The following is a 26,503-nucleotide window of genomic DNA, read 5'->3' on the forward strand; positions in this document are numbered from 1 at the left end:
AAGAGTAAACTGCCATTTGGTCATGTATTATTATATTTATCTTTTGTACTACCTAGATTTCAGCTTTTATGCCATTATCAAGTACAGTGATAAGTTGTTAGAGCATTGAACAGATATGACTTAATACGATTTAACAAGTTTCAGCGTGTACTAGAACATGTTATAAAAGCCAAAACCTGGATTGTACAAAAAATAAATATAATAATATACGGTCAAATGGCGGTTTTCTCTTTTAAAAATGAAGTGGGTCACCTGCTTTACTTGTGGTAGAGCACAGGTATTGTTATGAGTTGAATGATTCCAGCAGTGACTAATTGATATCGTAGTTACAGAATACAATGTTTTTACATCTAGTGATGTTCACAGTTTTACATTTGTGAACATTTGAAGCACATGGCCAAAATTAATACTGTTTTGAAGTCTAAGGTAATTCTCATTTATTGTTCTGTCTTAGTTGCAGATTTTTAATCAGTTCACTCTGGACCATCTTCATATCTACAACAAAGTAAATCTAAATATGTACCATCTTATGAAGACACATTAAGTTGCAGACAGGCACAGTTAAGACATTTACACAAAGCTTTCAGCAATAGCCTTCATCAGCAAAAGAGAATCAGAGGCTCACTTACACCATTGATACACATAAGCAAGCACACCTCAGGACACATGACTGTCAACACCAGCAGCTCACCCCCGAATGCCCACACCTGAATGACCCGAATGCCCAAATGCCCATTAAGACCTGAGCTGTTGGAGTTGACACTCATGTGAGCATGAGATGTGCTTGGTTGTGTGTATGATTGGAGTGCGCCCCTCTGCTTCTCTTTTTCTGATGAAGGCTGTGGCCAAATACTTTGTGTAAGTGTCTTTTAATTGTGCTTGTCTGCAACTTAGTGTGTCTTTTTTATGGTGAGTAGCAATCTGTATTTTCTTACGTTGCTGTGTGGAGTTTCCATTGTTCGATTATGTACCATCTAATATTTTACAATAAGTAGAAAAGATAAGAATTTTACATAAGTGTAGAATTTACTCAAGTAGTTGCGTCAGAAACCTGTCTTGGCTGCACAGAACTACATATCACAGTACTGTTTTTTGCAACTGTGGTCAGTGTTTTAAATAAGTATAAGGTGAAGTAGGGGGGAGGGGGAAGGGCTGATTGGGGCAGGTGAAAGGAATTAGGGAGGGGGTGGTGGGGATGTCATGAGGTTAACAAGAGAAGTTGTGCTAAAATTATGGAACATGCAGTTTTGTAAAAATTCTCATTGAAACACGAATAGTGTAGAGCAGTGGATGCATAGAATGTAAACTGCACATGATTTCACCTGCCAGACTCTGTGGTCGTGTGTGTGTGTGTGTGTGTGTGTGTGTGTGTGTGTGTGTGTGTGTGTGTGTGTGTGTTGTTTGCAGTGGAGTGTACACTGATATGAAACTTCCTGGCAGATTAAAACTGTGTCCCGGACTGAGACTCGAATTTGGGACCTTTGCCTTTCGCGGGCAAGTGCTCTACCATCTGAGCTACCCAAGTGCGACTCACGACCCGTCCTCACAGTTTCAATTCTGCTGGTACCTCGTCTCCTACCTTTCAAACTTCACAGAATCTCTTCTGCGAATCTTGTAGAACTAGCACTCCTGGAAGAAAGGAGGTCCCGAGTTCGAGTCTCGGTCCTGCACACAGTTATAATCTGCCAGGAAGTTTCATATCAGTGCACACTCCGCTGCAGAGTGAAAATCTCATTCTGGAAACATCCCCCAGGCTGTGGCTAAGCCATGTCTCTGCAATATCCTTTCTTCCAGGAGTGCTAGTTCTGCAAGATTTGCAGAAGAGCTTCTGTGAAGTTTGGAAGGTAGGAGATCAGGTACTGGCAGAATTGAAACTGTGAGGATGGGTTGTGAGTCGTGCTTGGGTAGCTCAGATTATAGAGCACCTGCCCGCGAAAGGCAAAGGTCATGAGTTCGAGTCTTGGTCTGGCAGACAGTTTTAATCTGCCAGGAAGTTTCAAGTTTCAACTGTTGTTTTCATAATATTGTTGATTTTCAATCTGTGATGAATAAGTTATTAAAACTGCCACTAAGCGAGCATGAGAGGAATGAAGAATCGCTGTTAGAAAGCACTTTTCTGTGAACAGCAGTTATCCAATCTCAACAATAACTAAGTGACTAGAGAAAATTAAAAAAGAACAACAATGTAAAATCGGTGGCAGCACACTGACATGTAAACAGGAAGAAATTTTTGTACATGCCCATTAGTTAAAAAAGATGGGTTTCAGAAGTTATTGCTAGGAAACTTTGCAACACCAATTTGCATATAGGGTTTAAAACTAATGACATTATTTGCTTCACACTGACACACCATGTGAAAAGAAAAACACCAAAATTCATGGCAGCAAGTGCATATAAATTAAAGTGTGGAATCTGTCCAAAAGTTGACATAGGTCAAACAGGCAGGATGTTTGAAATACGCTTCAAAGGGCATGTTTCAGTACATAGTAACAAAACTGTGTTTGGTGAGCATCCCCTAAAATTGAAGCATGCTATTGGAACTACTTATTTGCATTTGGAACTACTGCACAATGAACCTAAGGGACACCACTTGACAATGTTGGAAGAAATCGAGATTTTTGCACACTGTCTACAAGTGCCTGACAACACATTAAATCAGCAGAATGAGTTTATTAACAGTGTATTTTCTAGAAACTTTGAGAGCCTCTTCCAACTGTCCATTTCCTTGCAGCACATGGGTGATCAACAGCCTCACTCACTGAGAAGAAACAGCGCAGTGCATTGGCTCACAGTGACCTAGCAGCAGGGCAACATGCAGCATACATACTGCAAAACTGCACGCTGTACAGTGCCATCAAATAGAAGCAAATGCAATTAACGATAATTGCCACACCCTGTTCCCCATGACTTTAAGTGCAGCACATAGTTTCACTTTTATAAATTATTTTTTATATATTTTTGCAGCTTTATAGTTTCAATGCTTTTTTTTTTTTTTTTTAATTCATAATATTCATGCAGTCCTAGGCCCTCGACATAATCCCACTTACATAATTTTTTATCTTTGTGTCTTTCACTGTTTATGCATTCACTCTTCTAGGGCTGTACATTTAATAGTTTAATGAAAATAATTTTTCTACAATTTTATTTTCATACTTTCATTGCAGGAACTTGCGACTTTATACTTTCAAAGTTTAACACTTTGAGTATCTTCAGCTACTAATTCAGTTTTCGCGACTTTATTTCCAGTTTTATAATCTACTATTTTAGCCACCATTTATGGTTTTATGCATCCATTCTGTTATCTTAACAGAAGGTTTTGTTACGTTATTGATTTTTTGCAAAACCCCTAACATCCCTGCCACTATCCCCCCTCCTGCCTCCTCTCCTCACCCCCCTGTCTTCTTTGCTCACTCTCAATCCTTCCTTGCTCCATTTTGTAATTTCACTGTTTTATGCTGTTTACATTTTGTGTACCCCTTGTTCTACACTATTTGCGTTTCATCAAGAGATTCTCTTTAATTATGTGTTGCATAATTTTAGCGTGACCTTTTTTTTAAACTCAAGATATTCCCACTACCCCTCCCTGCTTCCTTTCTCCTCCCCCAATCGGCCTCATTCCATTTCCCCTTCTCCCTATCTCCAACATATACCTGTTTAAAACATTGACTGCAGTTACAAAACTCAGTACTCTCATACATGGTTCTGAGTAGACAAACCAGATTGCTGATGCAGCTACTTAGGTAAATTGTAGTTTATGTAAAATTCTTGTCTTTTCTACTCATTGTACAATATTAAAAAAATATTAGATGGTACATATTTAGTTTTACTTTGTTTTAAATCTGAAGATGATCCAGAGTGATTGAAATATGTAATCCAAGTATAAATGTGCAATGATATGGAACAATAAATGAGTATTACCTTAATAATCTAAATAATTGCTGAGTCTCTAAAGATGGTTATGTTGGCTATACAGATTTTGAAATCTTATTAAGATATAACTGAATATTCCACATCCACATACATACTTTGGGAACCACCATATACTTGTACCGCTACTAACCACTCTATTCCTTGTGCAATTCATGAATAGAGCAGTGGAGAAATGACTGTCTCTGTGCTTCCATATGGAACCCTCATTTCTCATATTCCATCTTTGTGATCCTTCTGCAAGATGTATGCTGGTGACAGTTACATCATTTTGCAGTCTGTCACAGATGCTGGTTCCTAAACTTTACGAATAGTGTTTTATGAAAAGAATGTTCTTCTCCCTCCACTAAGTCCCATTTGAGTTTAAGGAGCATTTCCATTTTATTTGCATGCTGAATGAACCTATTGGTAATAAATCTCACAGCACACCTCTGAATTGCTTTAATATCTTCTTTTAATCTGTCTTGGAGGGGATCCCAAACATTTGAGCAGCATTCTAGAATGGGTTGTACAAGGGGTTAATGTATGCACCTCTTTTACAGATGAGCTACACTTCTTTAGAATTCTCGTGATAAACCTAAGCAGACCATTTGGTTTCCCTATAACTATTTCCTGCAGCTGGTATCACATGCTTGCTTCATTTCAAATCACTTCGCAGCTTTATGCCTAGAAATTTAATTTAAATGACTATAGCGAATAGCTCACCAGTAATTCTATATTCAAACATAATGAGACTGTTTTTCATACTCATTGGCATTGATTTACATTTTTCCAGATTCTGAGCAAGCTGCCATTCATCAAATCAAATAGAAATTCTGTCCAAGTCATCTTGTATTCTCCACAATCGCTAAAAGAAGATACTGTATCATACACTACAAATTCATCAGCGAATAGTTGCAAGAATGCTGGTGACCCTATCCATTTGATCATTTATGTATGTAGGAAACAACAGTGATCCTGTCACACTTCCCTATGGCACACCTGATGACACCTTTGTTTCGAACTTAGGTGCAAGCCGTGTCATATACACCCATGTACCAACTCCTGTAGCAGTCCAATCACAGGCATTTCCTGCCCTATAAATGCCAGGGCCACATCTAAGAGCAGCTGTGCTGCAATTACTATGCAGCTTGTATGTGGACATGGCAAGTAACCAACTGTCTACTTGCATGAATGGCCACTGCCGAACTGTGGCAAACCACAACCATGACCATCTAGTTGCTGAACATGCTGCACATCACAATGCAAATGAATTCAATAGCTGCTTCATTATGCAAGCCATTTGGATACTCCCTTTCAGCACTAGTTTCTCTGAATTAGGCAGGTGGACATTGTCTCTCTAGCTTATGCTGCACTTTAGCAATCCCCCTGGCCTGCACCTCTGCTAACCTGTTTCCCATAGCCTCACCTCACCTCACCTCACCTCACCTCACCTCACCTCACCTTACCTTTCCCTTCTCTCCTCTGTCCACCCCATTCCTTTCCCATCTAGCTCATCTACTGCTGTTTCCCATCACCCTTTCTCCCCTCCCCTCCCCTCCCCTCCCCTCAGGCATGTATTCTCTTCTCTCCTCCCCTCCCACTTTTCCAGTCTTCCCTCCCTACTCCCTGTATTCCTCATCATCTTCACCTTCTTCTCCTTTCCTACCCTTCCTTCCCAATGTTCTACCTCTCTTTCTATCTATTATATGCTCTACCAATCGAAGTCCTTTCATCATTTTCATGCAGCCACTGAGCCATATGTCGAAAGACCTGTCTCACACCGTACCACTACCACTCCCCACCTTGGGCGTCACTCCCTACCCATCCCTATCTCTCTTACTTGGACAACTGCTGCTGATAATCAACAGTCAGTCTCATTGCAGCCACAGTCGTGTGTGTGTGATTCATTTATTATCCTTTCAGGAATTTCCATTGTTATGGATCTACTGTATATTATGGCTAAACTGGGAGGCAACTAAGCTGCAAATTCTGTATAAAATCTGACATAAATTCCATCATGCCCTGTTACCTTGTTTACTTCTTGCAGTTTTAACTGTTCTTCGATGCCACTGGCACTAAAATGTGTATAATTTGTCCTTGGAGAGATGTGAAAGATAAACTGTGGCATTATAGCTGTACCTTCCTTAGTAAAGAAGTATTTGGAAACGTATTGCAGCAATTGTGGTTTTGCTGTGTTTCCCTCAATTTCGGTTCCTGTATCACTCTAGAGTGTCTGAATACACACTTCTGTACCACAGATAGCCTTTACACATGATCCAAATTTCTTTGGGTTTTGTGAGAGATCTTTTGATAAAATTTGTCTATGGCAGTCATTGAAGGCTTCTTCATACAGTGCCTCGTGTGTGCCAAACATTTTATCATTCAGTATCTCTGTCGAAGGCACAATGCTTTTACAAGTATTATGCAAAAGTCACTGGTTCTTTACAGTGACTGTATACCATGGAGGCTCCCTACCATAATGGCTCATCCTAGGTGCATATCTGACCTAGGTATAGCCAAGTATTCTTTTAAAGTTGAGCCACAGTTCAGATGCTCCTTCCTCGTGGTTACTGCTACCAGTTTCAGTATGGTCATCCTTGAAGGCATAAAATATATTTGTTGCTATTAGGTCTTGTATGTTGCTATCATGTGTGGGTCCCCAAACCATATGTTCTCATTAGTTTTCTGAGAGCATTTCATAATTTTTCTCAAGTATTACCACACCACCTGTTACAAAACTTTAACTATCCCAATTAATTGGTGGTTCATTAAAGTCTCCTCCAATGAAGACTGAATCATTGGGAATGTATGTACTAGCAAACTTAATTTCTTCTGAAATTTTCATTTACATCTGAGAGTGAGGCAGGTGTTCAGTTGAAGGATCCATTTGAAAGTTAATGCTCATCCTTGATACTGAGTCTTTCCTATACAATCTCACTTGCAGCTTCAATTTCATTGGATATGTGTTGCTGCAACAAAAACAGCAGCTCCAGTTTTTTTGTAGTCTAATGCTATACTTTTGCATGTTATTGTAGCTACTAAAAATTTTAGTACATTATAATTATAACAGCAATTTTGCAGGGAGCATAGTTTATATATGTTGGTTTCAATGAATTTTACCCTAATTTCTGTTCCATGCTAGTTGCCAGTTTCTGCATCAACTTTTCAACTGCAATAGAGAAATTATTGTAACCCTGTTACTGACTGCTTGTAATGATTTTGATGGTTTGTGTGAGGATTTTCAGTGGCTGGTTTACTTTCCCTGGGTTTCATGTAAAATAGTTTAGCACTCTGGCAGGAGCTGATGTATACAAATATGTGATGGCTTAAGTGACTATGCTAGGTACATACTCTTAAAGTCTCTCCTAAATAATAAAATACTGCACCTGAACAATAAGCCTATTATTCATTAAGGGACTCAGTTGAAAGAGATTCTTAAGTAGTGTAATATCAACAAAGAAGGTAAAGCAATTTATTTGCACCAAATTAACTTGACCTCAATGAACACTTTTTGGCCGGCCGGTGCCGCCGAGTGGTTCTAGGTGCTTCAATCTGGAACCGCAAACGCTACGATCGCAGGTTCGAATCCTGCCTCAGGCATGGATGTGTGTGATGTCCTTAGGTTAGTTAGGTTTAAGTAGTTCTGAGTTCTAGGGGACTGATGACCTCAGATGATAAGTCCCATAGTGCTCAGAGCCATTTGAACCATTTTTGAACGCTTTTCCCTTGCTTACACTTTGGGTGTAAATAAAGTACAGAATGAACGGATATTTATATTTGTTGTTCTTTCAAATGCCAAGATATTGAAAATATATTGTGGTTTTTCTCTCTACTTGTGTATTGTACTATATGATGTTTCATGTTCTTTCTGTAGCTCGTCAGGTATGACAGCAGATGGACCTGTTGGATTTTCAACTCCATCAAGAATGCTGCAGGCTCCAGTGGGTGAAATGCCCCTCAATGATGTAGCACTTAACCATTGTGGAACAGTGCTGTACACTGCAGCCTCAGATCGTGTGCGTGTATGGGATCTCAGAAAGTAAGGGTTTGTTTCTTTCTACAGTTTAATTACTGTCTGTAAAATTAGTTCTGCACTGAATATTTCTTGCCATCTATTAAAGTGTCTTGTTCTTGTCTTACCATCTCACCATCTCTTTTTATTCACTTTCCACATTTCACATATTATGTTCAAGTTAGTATGTAATGAAATTGTTCTTAGAGAGTTCTGTGTGCATCTGTTGAACTCCAATATCCTTGCATAAATCTTCCTTTTGTAACTGACTTCATTGGTGCATTCATTGTACAGATACTGTAGACCTTTGTTGTAGATGCAGAGAAGGATACAGGAGTGTGAGTTGTAATTTGAAATACCAGAAAATTCAGTTTTTCTTCCTTCTGAAGATAAGACTATTAGTCTATATGAAGAGGCTGTTGCAGTTGGAATTATGATGAATTTCCTTGAGACAGATGAAAACAGTATTGACCACATTTTTCTCAACTGGATGCTTCTAGCAAATACTTTTACGGGGCACAAAAACTAAATATAACTGTATGGAGTTGTGTTGTTTTTCTGTTACAGTTTTTGTGAGAAACTCAAAGAGTTAAAAACTTCTTAATGTGAGTCCTGTAGCCTTTAAATAAGCAGAAATTTCCTTTTGGTTTTGGTTAAATTAATGATATTGTAGTACATTACAGCTGCCATATGACTTGTGTTTCAGTTCATTCAATGCTTCATTAGGAATGAAAAAGTTAATGATTTGATTTATGACTGGTTCTAGCCTAATTTTTGCATTTAAAAAGTGTTTCACTTTTTACAGCACTGTGTGTGTGTGTGTGTGTGTGTGTGTGTGTGTGTGTGTGTGGAGAAAGAAAGAGAGAGAGAGAGAGAGAGAGAGAGAGAGAGAGAGAGCAATAAAGCCTTGCTTATTACATGACAGAGATGTTCAAATTAACTGTTGTCTTGATGACTACTTTTCTTTCTGTTACTGCTGTGGGGGTGTTGAGCCTGTGACAAGTCACATACAAGAGGCTGTAGCATTTTGACTTCATTTGATTAAGTGGCATGGATAATACCTATATGAAGTAATGATTTTTCAGAGACAACAATGTTTGTGTTTACTACAGCAGGCAGCTACAGCCTTCAGTAAATGAAGAGGTCAAGTTTGATAATATTGCTCACTTAATGATTTAAAGTAATTATTTACACATGTCTTTCAGTAAGCTACTGCCACATTTAATTTTTCCAAATACACTTGAGAAGAGAATCCAGATCCTGATATAAGATAGAATCATCTTAACATGTATTGGGGGGGGGGGGGGGGATTGTTATCGATGAAAGCAAAAGATCATCGGATCTGTTTACCATCAGTCTGTCCCTGTAAGGATTTCCTCACTATTAGAAAAAAGTACTCATTCTTCATTGTGGTAGGAAAGGAAATGATATTAAACTTAACTACCAGCAATAGTCATTGCGTACTTGATAATCGCTACATTACTTTACCATTTTCTAAATTTCTTTATAAAATCTTAATCTTTCAGCTACTTTGATGCTATCTTCCATCTCTTTCTTTCCTGTACTAATCTTTTTCATCTCTGTGCAGCTGTTACGGCCAACATTATCTGAAATTATTTTTTTCATGTTCCAGTCATTGTCTATCTCTACAGTGTTACTCTTTTACTAATCTTCCAGTACCAAACTAATTATTTATGAACCACAAATCTTTCCCTTGTGCTGGTAATGGTTTTTCATTGAGCTCTTCCCTTGACTGTTCTTCACTTGCATAGCCATTATATGACAGTTTCTGTTGCAAACTTCTTTATTCTTGTTGCTCTCTGTGCAGTAGTAGTTGTCTAGACAACATTAACGTTACTCAATTATATTTACTTTTCATCTCTTCAGAGTTGTGCATGATTTTCCTGTAAGATGTATTGATTTTTTTCTGCAGTAATCTTTTTCTCAGTTTCTTCAGTAGTCTCTCTCATGATTCTGATTTAACCTCTTTGCACTTACTGTTAATTTGATTTTGGAGCAGCTTATAATGCTGGCTTCCTGTCTTAGTAGTCCTTAATTTTCTTCTTTCATCACTAAGCTGGAGTATTTACTGAGATATCTCTAAGATTCTTGCCTCTGCCCATACAATTAACTTTGGTGTGCAGACCCACCTTAATTATTTGCACCAAACTGTTCTCAACTCTTTTATTTTTGTTGACTGGTCACTGAGCTAAGGAATTTTAGTATTGACTCACTCTCTCCCATCTTTCTGCTCTTCTACTTCAACACACACTCCTTTTTTCATCTTCCTGAATTTCTCTGCTGTTCATCGCTACAAAGTTGTGGCTATACCTGGGTATACCTTGCAGTGTAGTATAGCTGTACCATAGGGGCAACCACATCAGTGGGATATCTTTTCAAAGATCACTCTCTCAACTGAGTAGTCCTTTGTAGATAATAGGAGTGCCTGTATAGATAACGAGATCTCAGGTGGCAGGACAGTACTAAGCAAAGAAGAGAAGGCTGAAAGGTGGAAGGGAAACAAACCGGAAGTTAATATTATGGAAAAGCAAAGTGATACCGTATTATTGTTCCTCTTTTTTTTGTTTTTTAAAGATCAGAAATTCAAATTGGCAGAGAAGACAGTTGATAAGCCATATAGGAACAAAGGACAAACTCAAAATAGACTCAGACATGAGAAAAAATATTAGCAGTGCAGAGAAAAGCAAGAAGCAAGTACAGACAAAATTGTCAGAAGTGAAAGTTTAAGTCAAGGTGATGCACATATTCTGTGGGAGTGTTAGGAATCAGAGGATGTAAAAAACAGTTATTTTCAGTTGTTTCTATCAAAATTGAGGCATGTTTTGTAGTATGACAAAGATAGGAAACATGAAACCCTGATTAAATGAGATATTGGCTTAGAATATTAGAATATCTGATCAACTGCAAACTCTACGTACTCTATGTACTTATTTTCTTCAGTGTTATGGTTCTTTGCTGACTGAGCAAACTATTTTACTGTTTTTGCAGATATGAGCCAGTGGGAAAACTTGTTGGCGGTCACCAAGCTGCTGTAATGTGTTTGGCAGTTGGAAAACTGTCAGAAGATGAGGATATTGTTGTAACAGGATCCAAAGATCATTATATAAAAGTAATATTTGCTTGTTCTTTAACTTTTTTTCAATAATTTTGTAATGGAAGAGATTATATAGCTTTGCTTATTTTCATTCACAGGTTTTTGAAGTGAACAGAGGGAGTTCGAATGTCTTCCAGCCTAAAATGAATCTGAATCCTCCACACTATGATGGAATCCAGTCTCTGGCAATAAGGGGAGATATTTTATTTTCTGGGTCACGTGATATGTGCATAAAGAAGTGGGATTTGTCTAAGCAAGAACTCATTCAGGTACCATCAATAATTTACTTTCAAGATATCTTTTAAACTACATAACTCATTTAATACCATTTCTGCAGAACTGAAACACAGTTAGCAGTAGTGCTTTAGGGGTAACGATATCCCTGAAAGTAGAGCATCATAGATGAGACTATCATTGCTAACATGAGATTGTCTGCAGGTATATCATGTAAGTCAATATTTTAAGTTTGATAGTATCCTGATATGGAGACAAAATGGAAGGGCAGCTAAAATATACTGTGATTATCCCAATAGAAGGAAAATGAAGGAAACATTGATATTGTCAGATACGGACAGTTTTGATGCAGGAAAATATGCTGGAGAAGGGAAGAGATGTTGGTTTTGACAAATGGATATAATTTGTATTGGTGTGAGAACTTGAAGAGACATGTAACAGACTGTCAGTTCAGTATCTGGTGCAACCATTCTTATAAGCAAAATCACAATATGAGAAAATCTTCATAACCCAGTATTTTAGTGATGTTCATCTAACAAGATAGACATAACTATGGATCCAGATAGACACTTAAGTTACTCTGAGCACCTTTCTCAGAAATAGTGTAACAAATTACAGAAATCAAAATTTGTTGACAATGTAAATATTCGGCTTGATATCTGATGGAAAATGTGATGCCTTATGTGGCATGTTATTCAACACTGCCTCTTGAAGGAGTGCATTTTGGGATGTTCACACAGATTATCAGACCATTACAAACTGTGATCACTCAAACTTTTTGTATAATCTGAGTGTTTCTGCAGGATAGAACCAACAGCTTAATACCCCTCTATTAACTGTGTTTCATCATGATTATACCTGTGGTCGGTGGAGCCAAATGGTTTGCATTCTGTGGTAAAGTGGTAAAGTAGTCAGTGAATCTGAGAGCAGAGTGGAGCAGAAGTTTTCTAATAGAGAAAGAACTTGGTGTTGCTAACTATATCACAGTGATAGTTAACTGTGAGACATCAACAAATACAAATTTTCTGAACTATATGTGAAACCAAACCTTAACAATTTCCACAAGTGTGACTAAAGCTAATGTTAATTGTGCAATCGAGCAAGTAAAATCAGCTGTCCTGGTAGAGATATTTATGCATGCTTCCTCATTGTGCTAACTGCAGAGAATGAATATACTGTTGCTACTGCTTAGGAGAGCGTACCAGCAGTTGTAGTTGTCCTTATCCACCATTTGTGAATGGAACAGCAAGACTAGAAGAACACAGGACAACATAATGTGTACCCTCCAGCACACACTACACACTTGTTTGCCGAGTTTAAATTTGGCACCATCAAGTGGTACTGCTGTCGGTTTGGTGGAAGGCTGTTCATACCTGGAACAGCTTTGCTGGTTGATTGCAAAAAGGAAAAAGCCGCAAATTGGCACAACAAAAAGACTGTCACAAATGAGCTTTCGGCCAGCAAGGCCTTCGTTAAAAATAGACGACAGACATGCACTGCCCCCAGATCACACCCTGTTAACTTTCCAGATTTTCTTAACCTCGAACCTTGCCTCACCATCATTCCACAAATCCCTGAACGTGCTAACCAACCTTTATCTGCAGAAAGAACCACAATCCACCATCTAAAAACTGATCCTGACCTTGTAATACTACCTGTGAACAAAGGCTCCACCGCTGTTGTTTTGAACTCCACCTACAAACCTTGCCACAAAGATCCGATTCCAGAAATCCAGCAGGATCTCCACTCTCTCCTCAAATCCTAGGCCCATCCTGGAACCCCTCCCCAGAGACCATCTCTCTGCTCACTGCATGTCTATCTTCTACATGCTTCCTAAAGTCCATGAACCCAACCACTCAGGATGCCCCATTGTGGCCGGTTTCTGTGCCCCCCACTGAGAGAATCTCTGCTCTCGTAGACCAACACCTTCAACCTATTAACCAGAACATACCCTCCTATACAAAAGGTACTAACCATTTCCTCCACCGACTCTCCACAGCTCCTGTTCCTTTACCACAAGTTTCCCTGCTTGCCACTATTGATGTCACCTTCCTTTACATTAACATCCCTAATGGCCATGGCCTTACCGCTATTTTATCAATGCCTGACAGATTCCAAACCAGCAACCTCCATACTATATCCTCACCCACAATTAGTTCTCCTTTGAAGGCACTACCTACAAACAAATCCAGGGTACGTCTATGGGCTCTTGTATGGCACTATTGTATGCCAACCTATTCATGGGCCATCTAGAGGAATCTTTCTGAACACCCAGAATCCTAAACCCCTCACCTGGTTCAGACTCTTTGATGACATCTTTGAGATCTGGATCGAGGGTGAGAGGACACACTATACACATTCCTCCAGAACCCCAGTGACTTCTCCCCCATTTGATTCACTTGGTCCTCCTCACTGTTGACCTCCACCTCACTCAGTACAATACTGATTACTGTAAGTAATGTAGCTGACAGGTGCACAGTTGTGTTTCACATTTCTTTACTCTCACTGTTCACAACACCCCATATATACAGTTAATATGGCCAGCCGACTATTGTTTAACTTTTGATAAGCCTCATTAATAGGTTGCAGGCAAACGTCAGCATACTGCTGCAATAATCTACTGTTGAATATCTATGAGCATTAAAAACCTAACCATACAGCTTCTTGCAGAATAATACAGTAGGTGCTGAACAGATGCTGTCATTGTTTTAACACACAGCCTATTTGTGTTAAACTTAGTTCACTGTTAAGTTGATGCATTGTCGTTGACCTAACCAGCACTTGTTTCTCGTCGGAAAATCGGGCATGGGCTGACTGTCTCGAGCCCAGAAATCAGGCCTTTATATATCATCACAATAATAGGTACTGAAACTATACATTGTTTGATGTTTAATTTACAGAAATTACAATTAAAACATAACTCATTCAATTCTTTTTAACAGTTTCTTCTACTACAAGGGTTAAGCCGAATTATTTGTTTAAATGATGAAATTAACAGATATAGGAATACAAACAATACTTCTGACAAAACTGGTCATTACTTTGGAATTAATTAAGGGCTGGCTTTGCTAACATGTTTTCGAATAGAACCAAATAAATACTTTAAAAATAATAGTGATACTTTTTCCAGATGTTTATCATTATTACACAATTTATATTTGTTTTTAAGTCAGCAATAAAATTTGTCATGAAACAGTTACTGATTTCACCCTATAACAAAAGATATTAACTAGGAAAAAACTAGGAATAGTCAAAATAAATCGGGAAATTAATTACATACACAAAACTAAGCAAAAAGTTTGGGCAGAGATGTCAGTCGAGGCAGAAGTACAGAGGTGCTTGCCTTTACAGAGGTGCTTTGCCTTTACATATGTCTGCCTGTGTCTGTATATGTGTGGATGGATATGTGTGTGTGCGCGAGTGTATACCTGTCCCTTTTTCCCCCTAAGGTAAGGCTTTTCACTCCCGGGATTGGAATGACTCCTTACCCTCTCCCTTAAAACCCACATCCTTTCGTCTTTCCCTCTCCTTCCCTCTTTCCTGATGAAGCAACCATGGGTTGCGAAATGTGTGTGTGTGTGTGTGTGTGTGTGTGTGTGTGTGTGTTTGTGTGTTTTTTATTGTGTCTATCTACCAGTGCTTTCTCGTTTGGTAAGTCACAACAACTTTGTTTTTTAATATATTTTTCCCATGTGGAATGTTTCTTTCTATTTTATTCAAACCAAGCAAAAAATTAGATCTTGTGCTATATTCTTTAAAACTGAGGGCCAACTTTTCTCTTCTCTGGATCATGGTCTGTCAAGACCATTGTTTATCATTCTACAATATTGCTGCACACGTTGGTTGGAATCCCAGAACTATGTGAATATTCATTCAATGGCTTCATAAGGGCCATATTCAGTTCCATGAAAGATCTCAGTAGCCCCTTGTGACTATCTTCTGACAGGACAGACATATTATTCTCCTAGCTTCACGACATGATACAGTCGTGACTTGCACCTTTAGTCAGGAAAATGGGCTGGTATGCTGTTATGTAAGTACCCACACAGATAGTGCATTGACTTCTGGAGCAGCACCAACTATCAACATGGCAGCCATTGTTACGGCTTCACTGAGAGAACAGTGCAGAGAGACATGATGACAGAGGAGGATGCAGCAGTAACTCTGACTGCAGGAGTGGCACAGCATTGTATTCTAGGTTGAGTCCTTATTCTGCATAAAGCATCATGATGGAGGTGAAGCCTTCAAGGTGAACAAACATTGCTAAATGGGTTCATTGTCCTCATAAGGGCACAGTACTCTGCATCATGACATGGAGTGCTATTAGGTATTTACAGTTGGTAATTTTGACAGCAGGCATTACATTTCTGACATCTGGCCATGCAGTATCTTTGAGGCCTTTATGATATTACCTTTCAAGAAGATAATGCAAGAATACACGTTATCCATGCTGTCTTTATCTATCTCGATACAGAGGGTGTTCTGCTGTTGTCCTCTCCAGCATGTTCTTCAGATGTCTCGCACACTGAAAACAGCCGGTGATGGGTTGCTGAGAGACTGGCATATTACCACCGTATTCCTTGCATTAGTTTGTGTGTGCATGTGCATGTTTGATGTTGCACATGACCAATTTCAGAAGTCTACTGTTAACCTGCATGAACTTCAGCACAACAGGCTAATGAAGCTGTTGCACCATTTTGCTTATGTAGGCCCCAGGCTAGTGGGTGGTATTGCTGTATCCTATCGTGCCAGGACTTATTGGTAATGTTCATATGGCAAGACTTGTGGCATCACAAAATTCACAGCTATATTTTTCACATGTTCATTTTTCACTTCAAAATGAATGAAAGTTCAATACTAGTTGTGACATAAAAGATCTTATTTACCAATCAGGAAGGATACACCCTATTGTTCTCGATTGAATCATTGTCCACTATTAATTCATTCATACATGGTGCTCTGCAAGTTTCATTATGAGGAATAGCTACCAGGGATGTGAACATGTCAAGTTAACATTAACAGACACAGGGACTCCACCTCAAGGTAATTAACTGTGTAGATTATGTGGTATTACGCATCAGAAAATGTGTGGTGGTGCAAATCAACCTGAGACTGGGCAGAAAACATCAGTACCAAATGAAGGAATACTTAAAAAAGATGCAAGCAGATGAACTTCCTAATGTAAGGGTGCGAATAAGACATAAAACATCACCATGTTCCATCTAAACAAAACAAAACTTGTATGGTGATAGAAATATGCATTTCCTATTAGTTGCATAGACAGATTTAAATACATTTAATGATTTTTACATTTTGTAAGTTTCACTGAATATACATACACACATTTAGATCTATGGTACATCCTGCTTTCCCAAATATATCTGGTAACTCAGTGGTGCTATTCCCACCTACCCTACGTGAGAACATCTGGTTAAGACATTCAAAAGTGATAGGAGAGACACACAAGTGATTGAGAGTATGAGTCAGTCATGGAGGTGTGCTTGGATGATCTAATTAATTTGACAAACTTGCTGTAAATATCTGTTAAGTTGTAAGCATTTTTTAGTGCATTATGTGAATAATTTTCATAATACTGCAGTAAACTATATTTTACCTTTCCAGATTCTTTCAGTGTTTGAATGATAATTTTTTGTTTATAGAGTCTAAATGGCGCTCATAAGGATTGGGTATGTGGACTGACATTCATGCCCGGTGGTCAAATCCTCTTGTCAGTTTGCCGTGCAGGCATGGTTAAACTGTGGTCAGCAGACACTTGCAGCTTATTGGGAGAAATGAAAGCCCATGGATCTCCTATTAATGCCATTACCACGAACTCTTCACATATTTTCACAGCCTCTAGGTAAGCCCTCGTTATTATTTTAAAAATATAGTGGAATAGTGAAATGTTCTCTCTCTCTCTCTCTCTCTCTCTCTCTCTCTCTCTCTCTCTCTCTCTCTCTCTCTCTACATGTCTCTCTCTCTCTCACACACACACACACAATTTTATGACAGGCCCTAAATCAAACTAACTTCTATACACAACTACAAACACATCAATGCAATACATATAATGTTCTTCAAAGTACAACTGAACAGGCCAGGATAGGCATTCACGGTTGTACACATACCTGCCTTCTGAGGGTTGGAACTGAAGGCTGCTGTTAACTGCATAGTAGTATAAAGTTGGTAACTTTTAAATCACAAATGTTTAAAATATTTACAACATAATTTACAACGTAAATTGATATTTTTCTCAAAGTGAAAGGTAGTAAAAAATTAACTTTTGGTGCAGCTAAGATAGACAACACACTGGTAGCAGTTGAAGAAACATTCTCATGTAGGTAAACCATTGCAGGCAGTCACAGGTATACACTAACAGCTAATATAAATCAAGCTATTATTATTTAAGTGTGGACGAGCAGAAAAAGAAACCTCAATAAAGGAAAAGTTGAGAAATAGGGAGAGGAAACAACATAACACCTTTAGATAATACTTTGTAAAGGCTTTATTATTGAAATTACTTTGTTCATTTTTCTACTGACGTGGGTACTTTTATTAAGGTTTTTAAGTTTAAAATTCAAGCTCCCAAATTGTATCTACATGACACCCTCTAGGAACATAATTACAGATCTATGCATCGTACTTCATGTACCCATTCTTCAAAAGGTGAACCAAAAGAAAATCTCACACACTTTTGGTTCAGAATATCAGTTATGCCTTTTTTTATTTCTCTGAGGAGATGTTAGAGTGACATGTGAATTTGGAACCTGGCGTTTACCTATGTAAATTTAGAAGACTGCTTAAGGAAGAATACTGTGCGGATGGCCATTGTACAGTATTTATCTTATGTCCTGTAAGTGAAAAAATTGTTTCATCACATTATTTTGTAATAAATTACCAAAAGTGTGTTCAGAGAAGGTATGTAAGGGTCCAAGTAAGAAGTAACACAGTTTTATTATGTGTGGCTGAGGAAAACATTTCACACACTTCCGCTCAGTAGCAACACAAGGTCTCAGGGCTGGCCCTTAGGGCTGGCATAAAAGGCATCGATGAAACCACCCTTTCCCTTGAGGCATTGAATTCCACACATTTCATGATCAAAAACAACAGTTCAGTGTGACTAGCAATAGGAAGATTTTTTTGACAACCTTTGACACTACTGGCACCGCCCAGATGATTCAACTATTCTCGAAGGACACCGTGGACATGCAGCCCCACTATACATGATCAAGAGTGTAGTGCAACCATGAGTTTTGCTCTGGTGTACAGGGTGGAATGATGAGGGACCATTCAAAACCATTCAATGAAATTTGAACATGATCAAAAGCAGCAAGAAGTGTTATACTTTTTCAGCCCTCATGTTTTGCACTCTCCTGTGATGTCGTTACAGGGGAGTGCAACAATGACACATGTGCAAATAAATGGCAAAGGGTCCCTGTAAGCCCTCCCCCCCTCTTGAGGCCTTTAAAAATGTATCGAGAGAGAGAGAGAGAGAGAGAGAGAGAGAGAGAGAGAGAGAGAGAGAGAGTGTCATTGATTTATAGGTGCCAGCATGATGGGCATCACTTTTGACTAGCTCACTAGCTCAGTGACACAGCACTACTCAACTTGGGGTGTTTGAAATGGTTGCCTGTCACAAAAGCACCTGGTAATCAGTGAGTGCTGGCTGTATCTGTACAGGTGCTTTTTAAAGTGCACAATAAAGGGGTGCATGTGGCACCAAGGGTGTTGCTGAATTGAGGATCTTAGAGGGACACTTAGCTATTTTATTCATGCGTGTGTCAATGTTGCTCCCCCCTTGATCACAACCAGGAAGGTGTGAAACAAGAGGGCTGAAAATCATAAACACTGTTTGCTATTTTGGATCATGTTCAAATTTCATTGAATGGTTCTGAATGGTCCCTTGTGGCTCCACACTGTACACCAGAGCAAAAGCTTGTGGATGCACTACACTCCTGTGGGGTGTGATCATGTTCAATAGGGCTGCATGCTCACGATGTGCTTAGAGAATGGTGGAATCATCTGGGGGGGGGGGGGGGGGGGGGGGGTTTGTTGGCAGTGTCAACGTTTGTCGAGAATGTCTTCCTACTGCTCATCGCACTGCAAACTGTCGTTTGCAACCATGAAACATGTGGACCTCGAATGAATTTCTGAGCTATGGCCTTTCTTTGTATGTGTCAAAACCACGCTGTTTGAAGTGTTGCCAAGCCTGATGGTCATGTCACAGGGCACCACACTTTTGCACCCTTGCAGAGGAAGCTTGTTGGTAAATTTGAGCCACATTTTAAACTTATGTGTTGCAATGGGAGACAATAACGTGATCTTGAAAAAGTGACCCCATAAGTGAATTGCACAGTGTAATATACAAGGTAGTACTTGATTATTAAGTCAGTCACCAGAAAGAAACTACTTGGGAACCAATGGTAACATCAAATAAGAATTTCACCTTATTCCTGGAGTCAGATTAGTGTTTTTTGACAACAGTTTAGCCTTCTTTTAAAAAAAAATAATAAAAATTACACCCATATTAAGTGAAGGAAGTCTCATTTTGTACTTCATTTGAAATAAATGAATTGGCAGAACTGTTATTCACATTTTCAGTTTTGAATGTAACAAGACTAGCACTGTACAACAGTGCATGCGGTGTGTGTGTGTGTGTGTGTGTGTGTGTGTGTGTGTGTGTGTGTGAAGGAGGGGGTGGGGGGTGTGGGCTGTTTATATTTATCCAAAGTTGCACAATAATCATACGAATTCAAAAGGCAGACTTGTGAACAAATATGCAGTTCCCTCAGAAATAGATATAGCCTGACCATAGCAAGTTTAACATTAACCTTAAAGTGGGCACACTAACAGTAACCTTCAAGCAGGTACATGTATGTATTAAGTGCACCAACCACAAATAAAATTGTTCTGCACCGTTCCATTGTTCTTTCACAATTATGAGCCTGTACCTATCCCCTTATTATTGTTTAGGTAACACAGTGATAAATCGTTTTGTAACACATGCAGTTGAGTGAGCTGGGTGAGGAAAAATTTATGGTTTGTGAAAGAAAATGACCCACATTATGGGCTAGCAGCACAATCCTACAATGAGGCTGTTGTCTGCAAGATAATTACTAATTGAATAAGCAGTTGGTTGGGATCTGATGCAAAAACACTATTTAATGCTTTGAGTGGGTCATTACTGTGGGGTAACACCTGTCTGTGGCAACAGAATGATATAATGAAAGTTTATTTTATTATTGTTTAATTAAACAATGCTTTAGCTCATATAATTTAAGATTGGTTTTTTGTTGTTTCATTGAACAGTGATTTTGCTCATATATGTTCACGTTGTTATTTCTTACATGCATACAAGCTATGCCATGCACCCGCTTTTTTTATGAAAAACATTGTGCCTGCTTGAGGATTAAAATACTCAAAATTTGTGATATGAAGGGACAGAAAAGAGTAATAAACGGTCACAACATTTCATCAAATTTTATAAATTTGTTGGAATTAAAACATTTACGTAAAAAAAAAGGATTTCTGAGTCTGGTTTAAGTAAACTGTAATAGAATAACACAATAGCAAATTAATGGAGTCTAGTATAGGGATCCTATGGTAATGAGTCATTCACATTGGTTACTGTTTGTACATTTTGAACAATTTGTATCTGTTAATTAAACACTTTGTTTTTCAGTTCTTACATATTTACAGAACATATGGTTGCAACCATGACCAGCTAACATAGCTTAAAGACCGTCACATGAAAATGAACACACAAAATAGCAGCGATTGGAACTATATATATGTTTTCTTCCACTCAATCTCAGACTTTCTAGCACTAAAATAGCCACTGCGTGACAATAACATTGCTATTTTCCCCTTGAAAGCACAGTTCCGCAGCTGCAACTCTCTCTCCGCCCCCCACCCCCACTCTCTCCACCCCTATAACTTTATGAGTTGCAGCCCCATTCTCAAGAGATAAAGAGTGAATGTCGTCAAAAGGATACAGATTTTTGTGTACCTCATTAAAAAAGCATTATAGTAATATTAATGTATGTAATAGATAATAGGACTTCAGTCCCTACAAGAAATAAAATGATTAGGTTGCAGATAGCTTTGCAATGTGCTTATCAAATAGCTATACTTAAACATAGGAATAAAACAGATTCGAAGGTGGTAAAACTACCAATAAGAAGTAACGATAAGCTATAGAATCTAAATACATGTTTAATTGATGTATGATGTTCACAGCATGGTTTGTGCTGTGTTTGTTGTGGTCTTCAGTCTGAAGACTGGTTTGATGCAGCTCTCCATGCTTCTCTATCATGTGCAAGCATCTTCATCTCCAAATAGCTGCTGCAATCCCCACCCATTTGATCCTGCTTACTGTACTCATCTCTTGACTTCCTTCTGTAATCCCCCCCCCCCCTCTTTTTTCGTTTCATTCACTCCAATACTAAACTGATGATTCCTAGATGTCTCAGCATATGTTGTATCAGCTGATCCCCTTTTTAGCAGTGTTATGAAAATTATCAATATCAATGAAATTCTCCAATAGCCATGCAACTAATATGTTATTTTACTTTATTTTGATGACAACCAGTTTCGGCATTCCATTATGCCATCTTCAGGCCTGTGCATAGTAAAAGAGTATACATGTAGTGTATACCAGGTTGTACAAAGCAGCCTTACAGGAAATGGCGGGTAATCATAAAAGCACTTAAAGCTACATAATGAAAGTAGTGACATTAAACCAAATCTCTGTGTACATCCAGCACAATAGAATAAAACATGTGTACATATTTGTTAGTCATAAAACCATTTAACCCCACTGATTTACAAGAGAACATGTAAAAACATTAAAAAGATCAGAACTAGACAGTATACAATCAGGAGCTCATCTGAAACAAAGCTTGCCTTTTTAAAAAAAGTAAAACAAAAATACAAAATTCTATATAATTCTTAACGATGAGGAAACTCCTAGTATCTGTGAGAACTTATCTTCTTTTAAAGTAAAATGTCACACAGTAATCTATGAAGTACAATAATATACAAAGCAGCCTTACAGAAAATGGCCTAGGTGCTATCACAACTGGTGATATAATTAGTTGTCACAACATAAAAAAAAAACTTGACGCAAAACCCAATAGCAGATGACATAATTAAGAGAAAAACAGCATGCAAAGAGCATGCTAAGACTATTCACAAGTACCTTATGGACCTAGGTTGTACAGCAAATCGAAATAAAAAGATATGATTTGGTATCCTTTATATCATTTAACAGGTCGGCATTACCACAGTGAAACATACCACTAAGGATCTCAAATCCTGTTTAACAAAGGGGAGTCCTCAAAGTTCTCATCTGACAGTGTCCTACTATTTCTCCGGGGGTGTGAGGAAATACCCTAATGCGCTATCTACAGATGATGAGTCCATCTAAATAATAATACATAGCAAGTTGTCACGATAGATAATGAGGGTATGGACTAAGGTAAAAGATAAGTGAGTGTGCAAAGACCACTGTATCATCAAAGTTGAAACGCACAAATTGAGTAACGTATTTACATGCCCAAGGGGGCACCGATGGTGCACGAAAAAGTGTTTATTACCTGGAACCATATTATAAAGTACTTGTGGAGTGAACAATGCTACTCAAAGCATGGCCAGTAACTTCTTTATAAATCGTATCTTTTTATTTCGATTTGCTGTATAACCTTTGCGAATATTCTTAGCATGCTCTTTTTCTCTTAATTATGTTGTCTGCCATTAGGTTTTGCCTCAAGTTTTTTTTATGTTGTGACAACTAATTATATCACCAGTTGTGATAGTGTGATAGTGCCTAGGCCATAAATATGTATATTATTGTATTTCATAGATTACTGTGTGAGATTTTACTTTAAAAGACGATAAGTCCTCACAGATACTACGGGTTTCCTCATCTATAAGAATTATATAGAATTATTATTATTTTTTTTTTAATTTCTTTTTTTTAATTTCTTTTTTTTAAGGCAAGCTTTGTTTCAGAAGAGCTCCTGATTGTATACTGTCTAGTTCTGATCTTTTTAATGTTTTTACATGTTCTCTTGTAAATCAGTGGTGTTAAATTGTTTTATGACTAACAAATATGTATGCATGTTGTAGTATATTGCACTAGATGTACACAGAGATTTGGTTTAATGCCACTACTTCCATTTCGTAGCTTTAAACACTTTTATGATGACCTGTCATTTTCTGTAAGCTTGCTTTGTGTACCCTGATATACACTGCATGTATAATATTTTCCTATGCAGGGGTTTGAAGAGGGCATAGTGGAGTACCAAACTGGTTTTAATCAAAATAAAATAAAATAACATCTTAGTTACAGGCCTGTTGGAGCATTTCATAGACATTGACAATTACTTAACCAGCTGATGTTCCCTGTCCATGATGGATCAACACAGATATTATGAAAAGGATAGTTGCTAATCAGTATTAGCAGAGATGCTGAGTTGCAGGTGGGCACAACAAAAAGACTGTCACAAAATGAGCTTTTGGCCAACAAGGCCTATGTCAAAAAATACACACACACACACACACACACACACACACACACACACACACACACACACACACTAATGCAACTCTGCAACTCACACACACGTGACCATAGTCTCTGGCAGGTGGGGATAGGGAGGAGGCTGGGGCAGGGAGGGCGAGGGATAGCAGGGTAGTTGGCATGGGGGGGGGGGGTGAAGTGCTGATAGTACCAGGGTGGCAAGGGGTTGGGACCAGGGGTTGTGTAGGGATTGATGAGGATATTTTGTAGGTTTGGTGGGTGGCAGAATATCACTTGTCGTGCCCTGAAATAAAAAATGTCCTACGCACTACCTTTCCAACCCCCCCACCATTGGTATTATGCCACCACCCACCAGACCTACACAATATCCTTGTCAATCCCTACACAGTCCCTGCTCACAACCCCTTGTCTCATGACTCGTATCCCTGATGCAAGACCTGTCCCATACATCCTCCTACCACTGTCTGCTCCAGTCTGGTCACAAACATCACCTATCCCATCAAAGGTAGGGCTGCCTGTGAGACCAGTCATGATCTAAAAGCTCAGCTGCAACCACTGTTCTGCATTCTATGTGGGCATGACAACCAACAAGGTGTCTGTCCACATGGTGACCACCGACAAACTGTGGCCAAGAAACAGCTGACCACCCTGTTGCAGAGCACACTGCCCAGCATGATGTTCTTCATTTCAAAGACTGTTTCACATCCTGTGCCATCTGGATTCCTGAACTGCACAGGTGGGAACTCTTCCTGCAATATATCCTAAGTTCCCATAACCGTCCTGGCCTCAACCTTCATTAGTCATTGTCCTTCCCCATCTAGCCCCTTCCTTGTTCCCATTTCAGCACTACACAGCCCTCTGTTCCACCAACACACCCAGTCTTTTTATTTCTCTCCTTTTCCGCTACCCTTGCCTCTCCCTCACCCTCCGTCTTACCTCCCAACTGTGCATAGCTACCCTATCCTCTCCCGATCTCGTCCCTGTGTGCTCCCACTAGCCACATTTCACCGACTCCCACCCCTACCCTGCTACCCCTCCATCTCCCCGTCCCAGCCTGCTCCTTACCCCCACCTGGTTGCCTCTCCATTATGTGCTGCTACTTGTAGTATAGCTTTAGCTGCCAGAGACCAAGTTCATTTTGTGACAGTCTTTTTGTTGTGCCTGTCTGTTACTCAGCATCTCTGATACATTGTGAGTAGCAACTGACCTTTTCATAATATTGTCACATTCCATCCTGGATTTTCCATTGTTTGATACCTTTTTTAATAAAGTTATGCCACAAATTTATTTTCTCACCAATTCCATTCACTACCTCCTCATTAGTTACATTATCTAACAAACTAATTTGTAGCATTCTGCTGTTGCACGACGTTTATAAAGCTCCAGTTCTTTTCTTTTCTGAACTGCTTATCATCCATGTTTTTCTTCCATACAAGGCTACACCCCTGACAAATGAATTCAGAAAGCACTTCTTAAGACTTAAATTTATATTTGGTATTAACAAATTTCTCTTATTCAGAATTACTTTTCTTGCCTTTGCCATCCTACATTTTATATCCTACCTACTTCAGCTGTTATCAGTTATGAGGGGCATTCAATAAATAATGTATCACATTTTTTCGTTTGCCAATTTCAGGTAGAAAAATTCAGAATGTGTAGTGGGATACTTACAGTTCAGCCCTTGCAGTTTCCTGTAGTTCTGATAAGTGGCAGTACTATACATAGCCTTCAAAATGGTGTCAGTAACGTATGTTCATTCCAAGCAGAGAGCTGCCAGTTAGTTGGTTAGTTAGTTGCATGTTCCATGGATCATTTCCCATGGTAGATTGGATGATGTTGAACAAGTCATTTTAAACTCACATTTTAAATTAATTTGTATGTAGGGTTACATCCTGAGCATTTCTAAAATGTTTTTTAGTACAAAAACAAAAAAAAAATATATATATAGATGAGAGTTAGTAATTCCTGCCTACCACCTTTTACGCGTTACAGTAATAGAAGTTCTACTACAGAATAGAAGGAGCTGTCAAGGGGAAACTTTCTCAGTTTGTTTTCAAATTTTACTTTGTTGTCAGCCAGACATTTTATGTCACTGGGTAAGTGACATAAAATTTTAGTTGCAGCATTGTGCACTCTGCTTTTTGTGCTACAGATAATCTTAAATTTTTCCTTCCAGTGTTGTAATTCTGTACATCGTTTGTTCCTTTTAAAGTTTAGTGGATTGAACTTCATGAGGGAATAAATATACTGCGAAGCAGTAGTCAGAATGCCCAACTACTTAAACAGATGTCTACAAGATTATCGTAGATGGGCACCACGTATTATTCTTACAGCACATTTTTGTGCAATGAAGCCTTTCTTTCTTAAAGATTAGTTAACCCAGAGCATTATTCAGTATGACATTATTGACTGAAAATATGAAAAATATGTCAACTTACTGATAGTATCTCCCTGAGATTTGCAGTGGTTGTAAGTGCAAATATGGCTGAACTATGTTGTTTGAGGAGTTCCAAAATGTGCTTTTTCCAATTTAAATTCTCATCAAATTGACACCTACAAATTTTGAAGTTTCCACGCTATTTATTATTTCCTCACCATCTGTTGCACTTTTCATTGGTGTAGGAACCCTAGATGTGCAGAACTGAATATATCGTGTCTTTCTAAAATTGAGGGCGAGACCATTCACAGA

The 26,503-nt window shown here is 38.6% G+C and overlaps 1 protein-coding gene across 4 annotated transcripts in view; it reads left to right on the top strand.

Annotated features, from left to right (window-relative positions):
• Positions 1-26,503, top strand: part of LOC126188882 (kinesin-like protein KIF21A) — a 486,465-nt gene that overhangs the window by 419,216 nt on the left and 40,746 nt on the right. For all 4 annotated transcript variants that reach the window (XM_049930549.1, XM_049930552.1, XM_049930550.1 and 1 more), the window contains 4 exons: positions 7,784-7,948; positions 10,931-11,051; positions 11,135-11,305; positions 16,931-17,130. In XM_049930549.1, coding sequence (XP_049786506.1) covers positions 7,784-7,948; positions 10,931-11,051; positions 11,135-11,305; positions 16,931-17,130 — 657 coding nt within the window. The remainder of the gene's footprint in view (positions 1-7,783; positions 7,949-10,930; positions 11,052-11,134; positions 11,306-16,930; positions 17,131-26,503) is intronic.

This window comes from Schistocerca cancellata, chromosome 5 (assembly GCF_023864275.1).
Source record: "Schistocerca cancellata isolate TAMUIC-IGC-003103 chromosome 5, iqSchCanc2.1, whole genome shotgun sequence".
Classification (NCBI taxonomy): domain Eukaryota; kingdom Metazoa; phylum Arthropoda; class Insecta; order Orthoptera; family Acrididae; genus Schistocerca; species Schistocerca cancellata.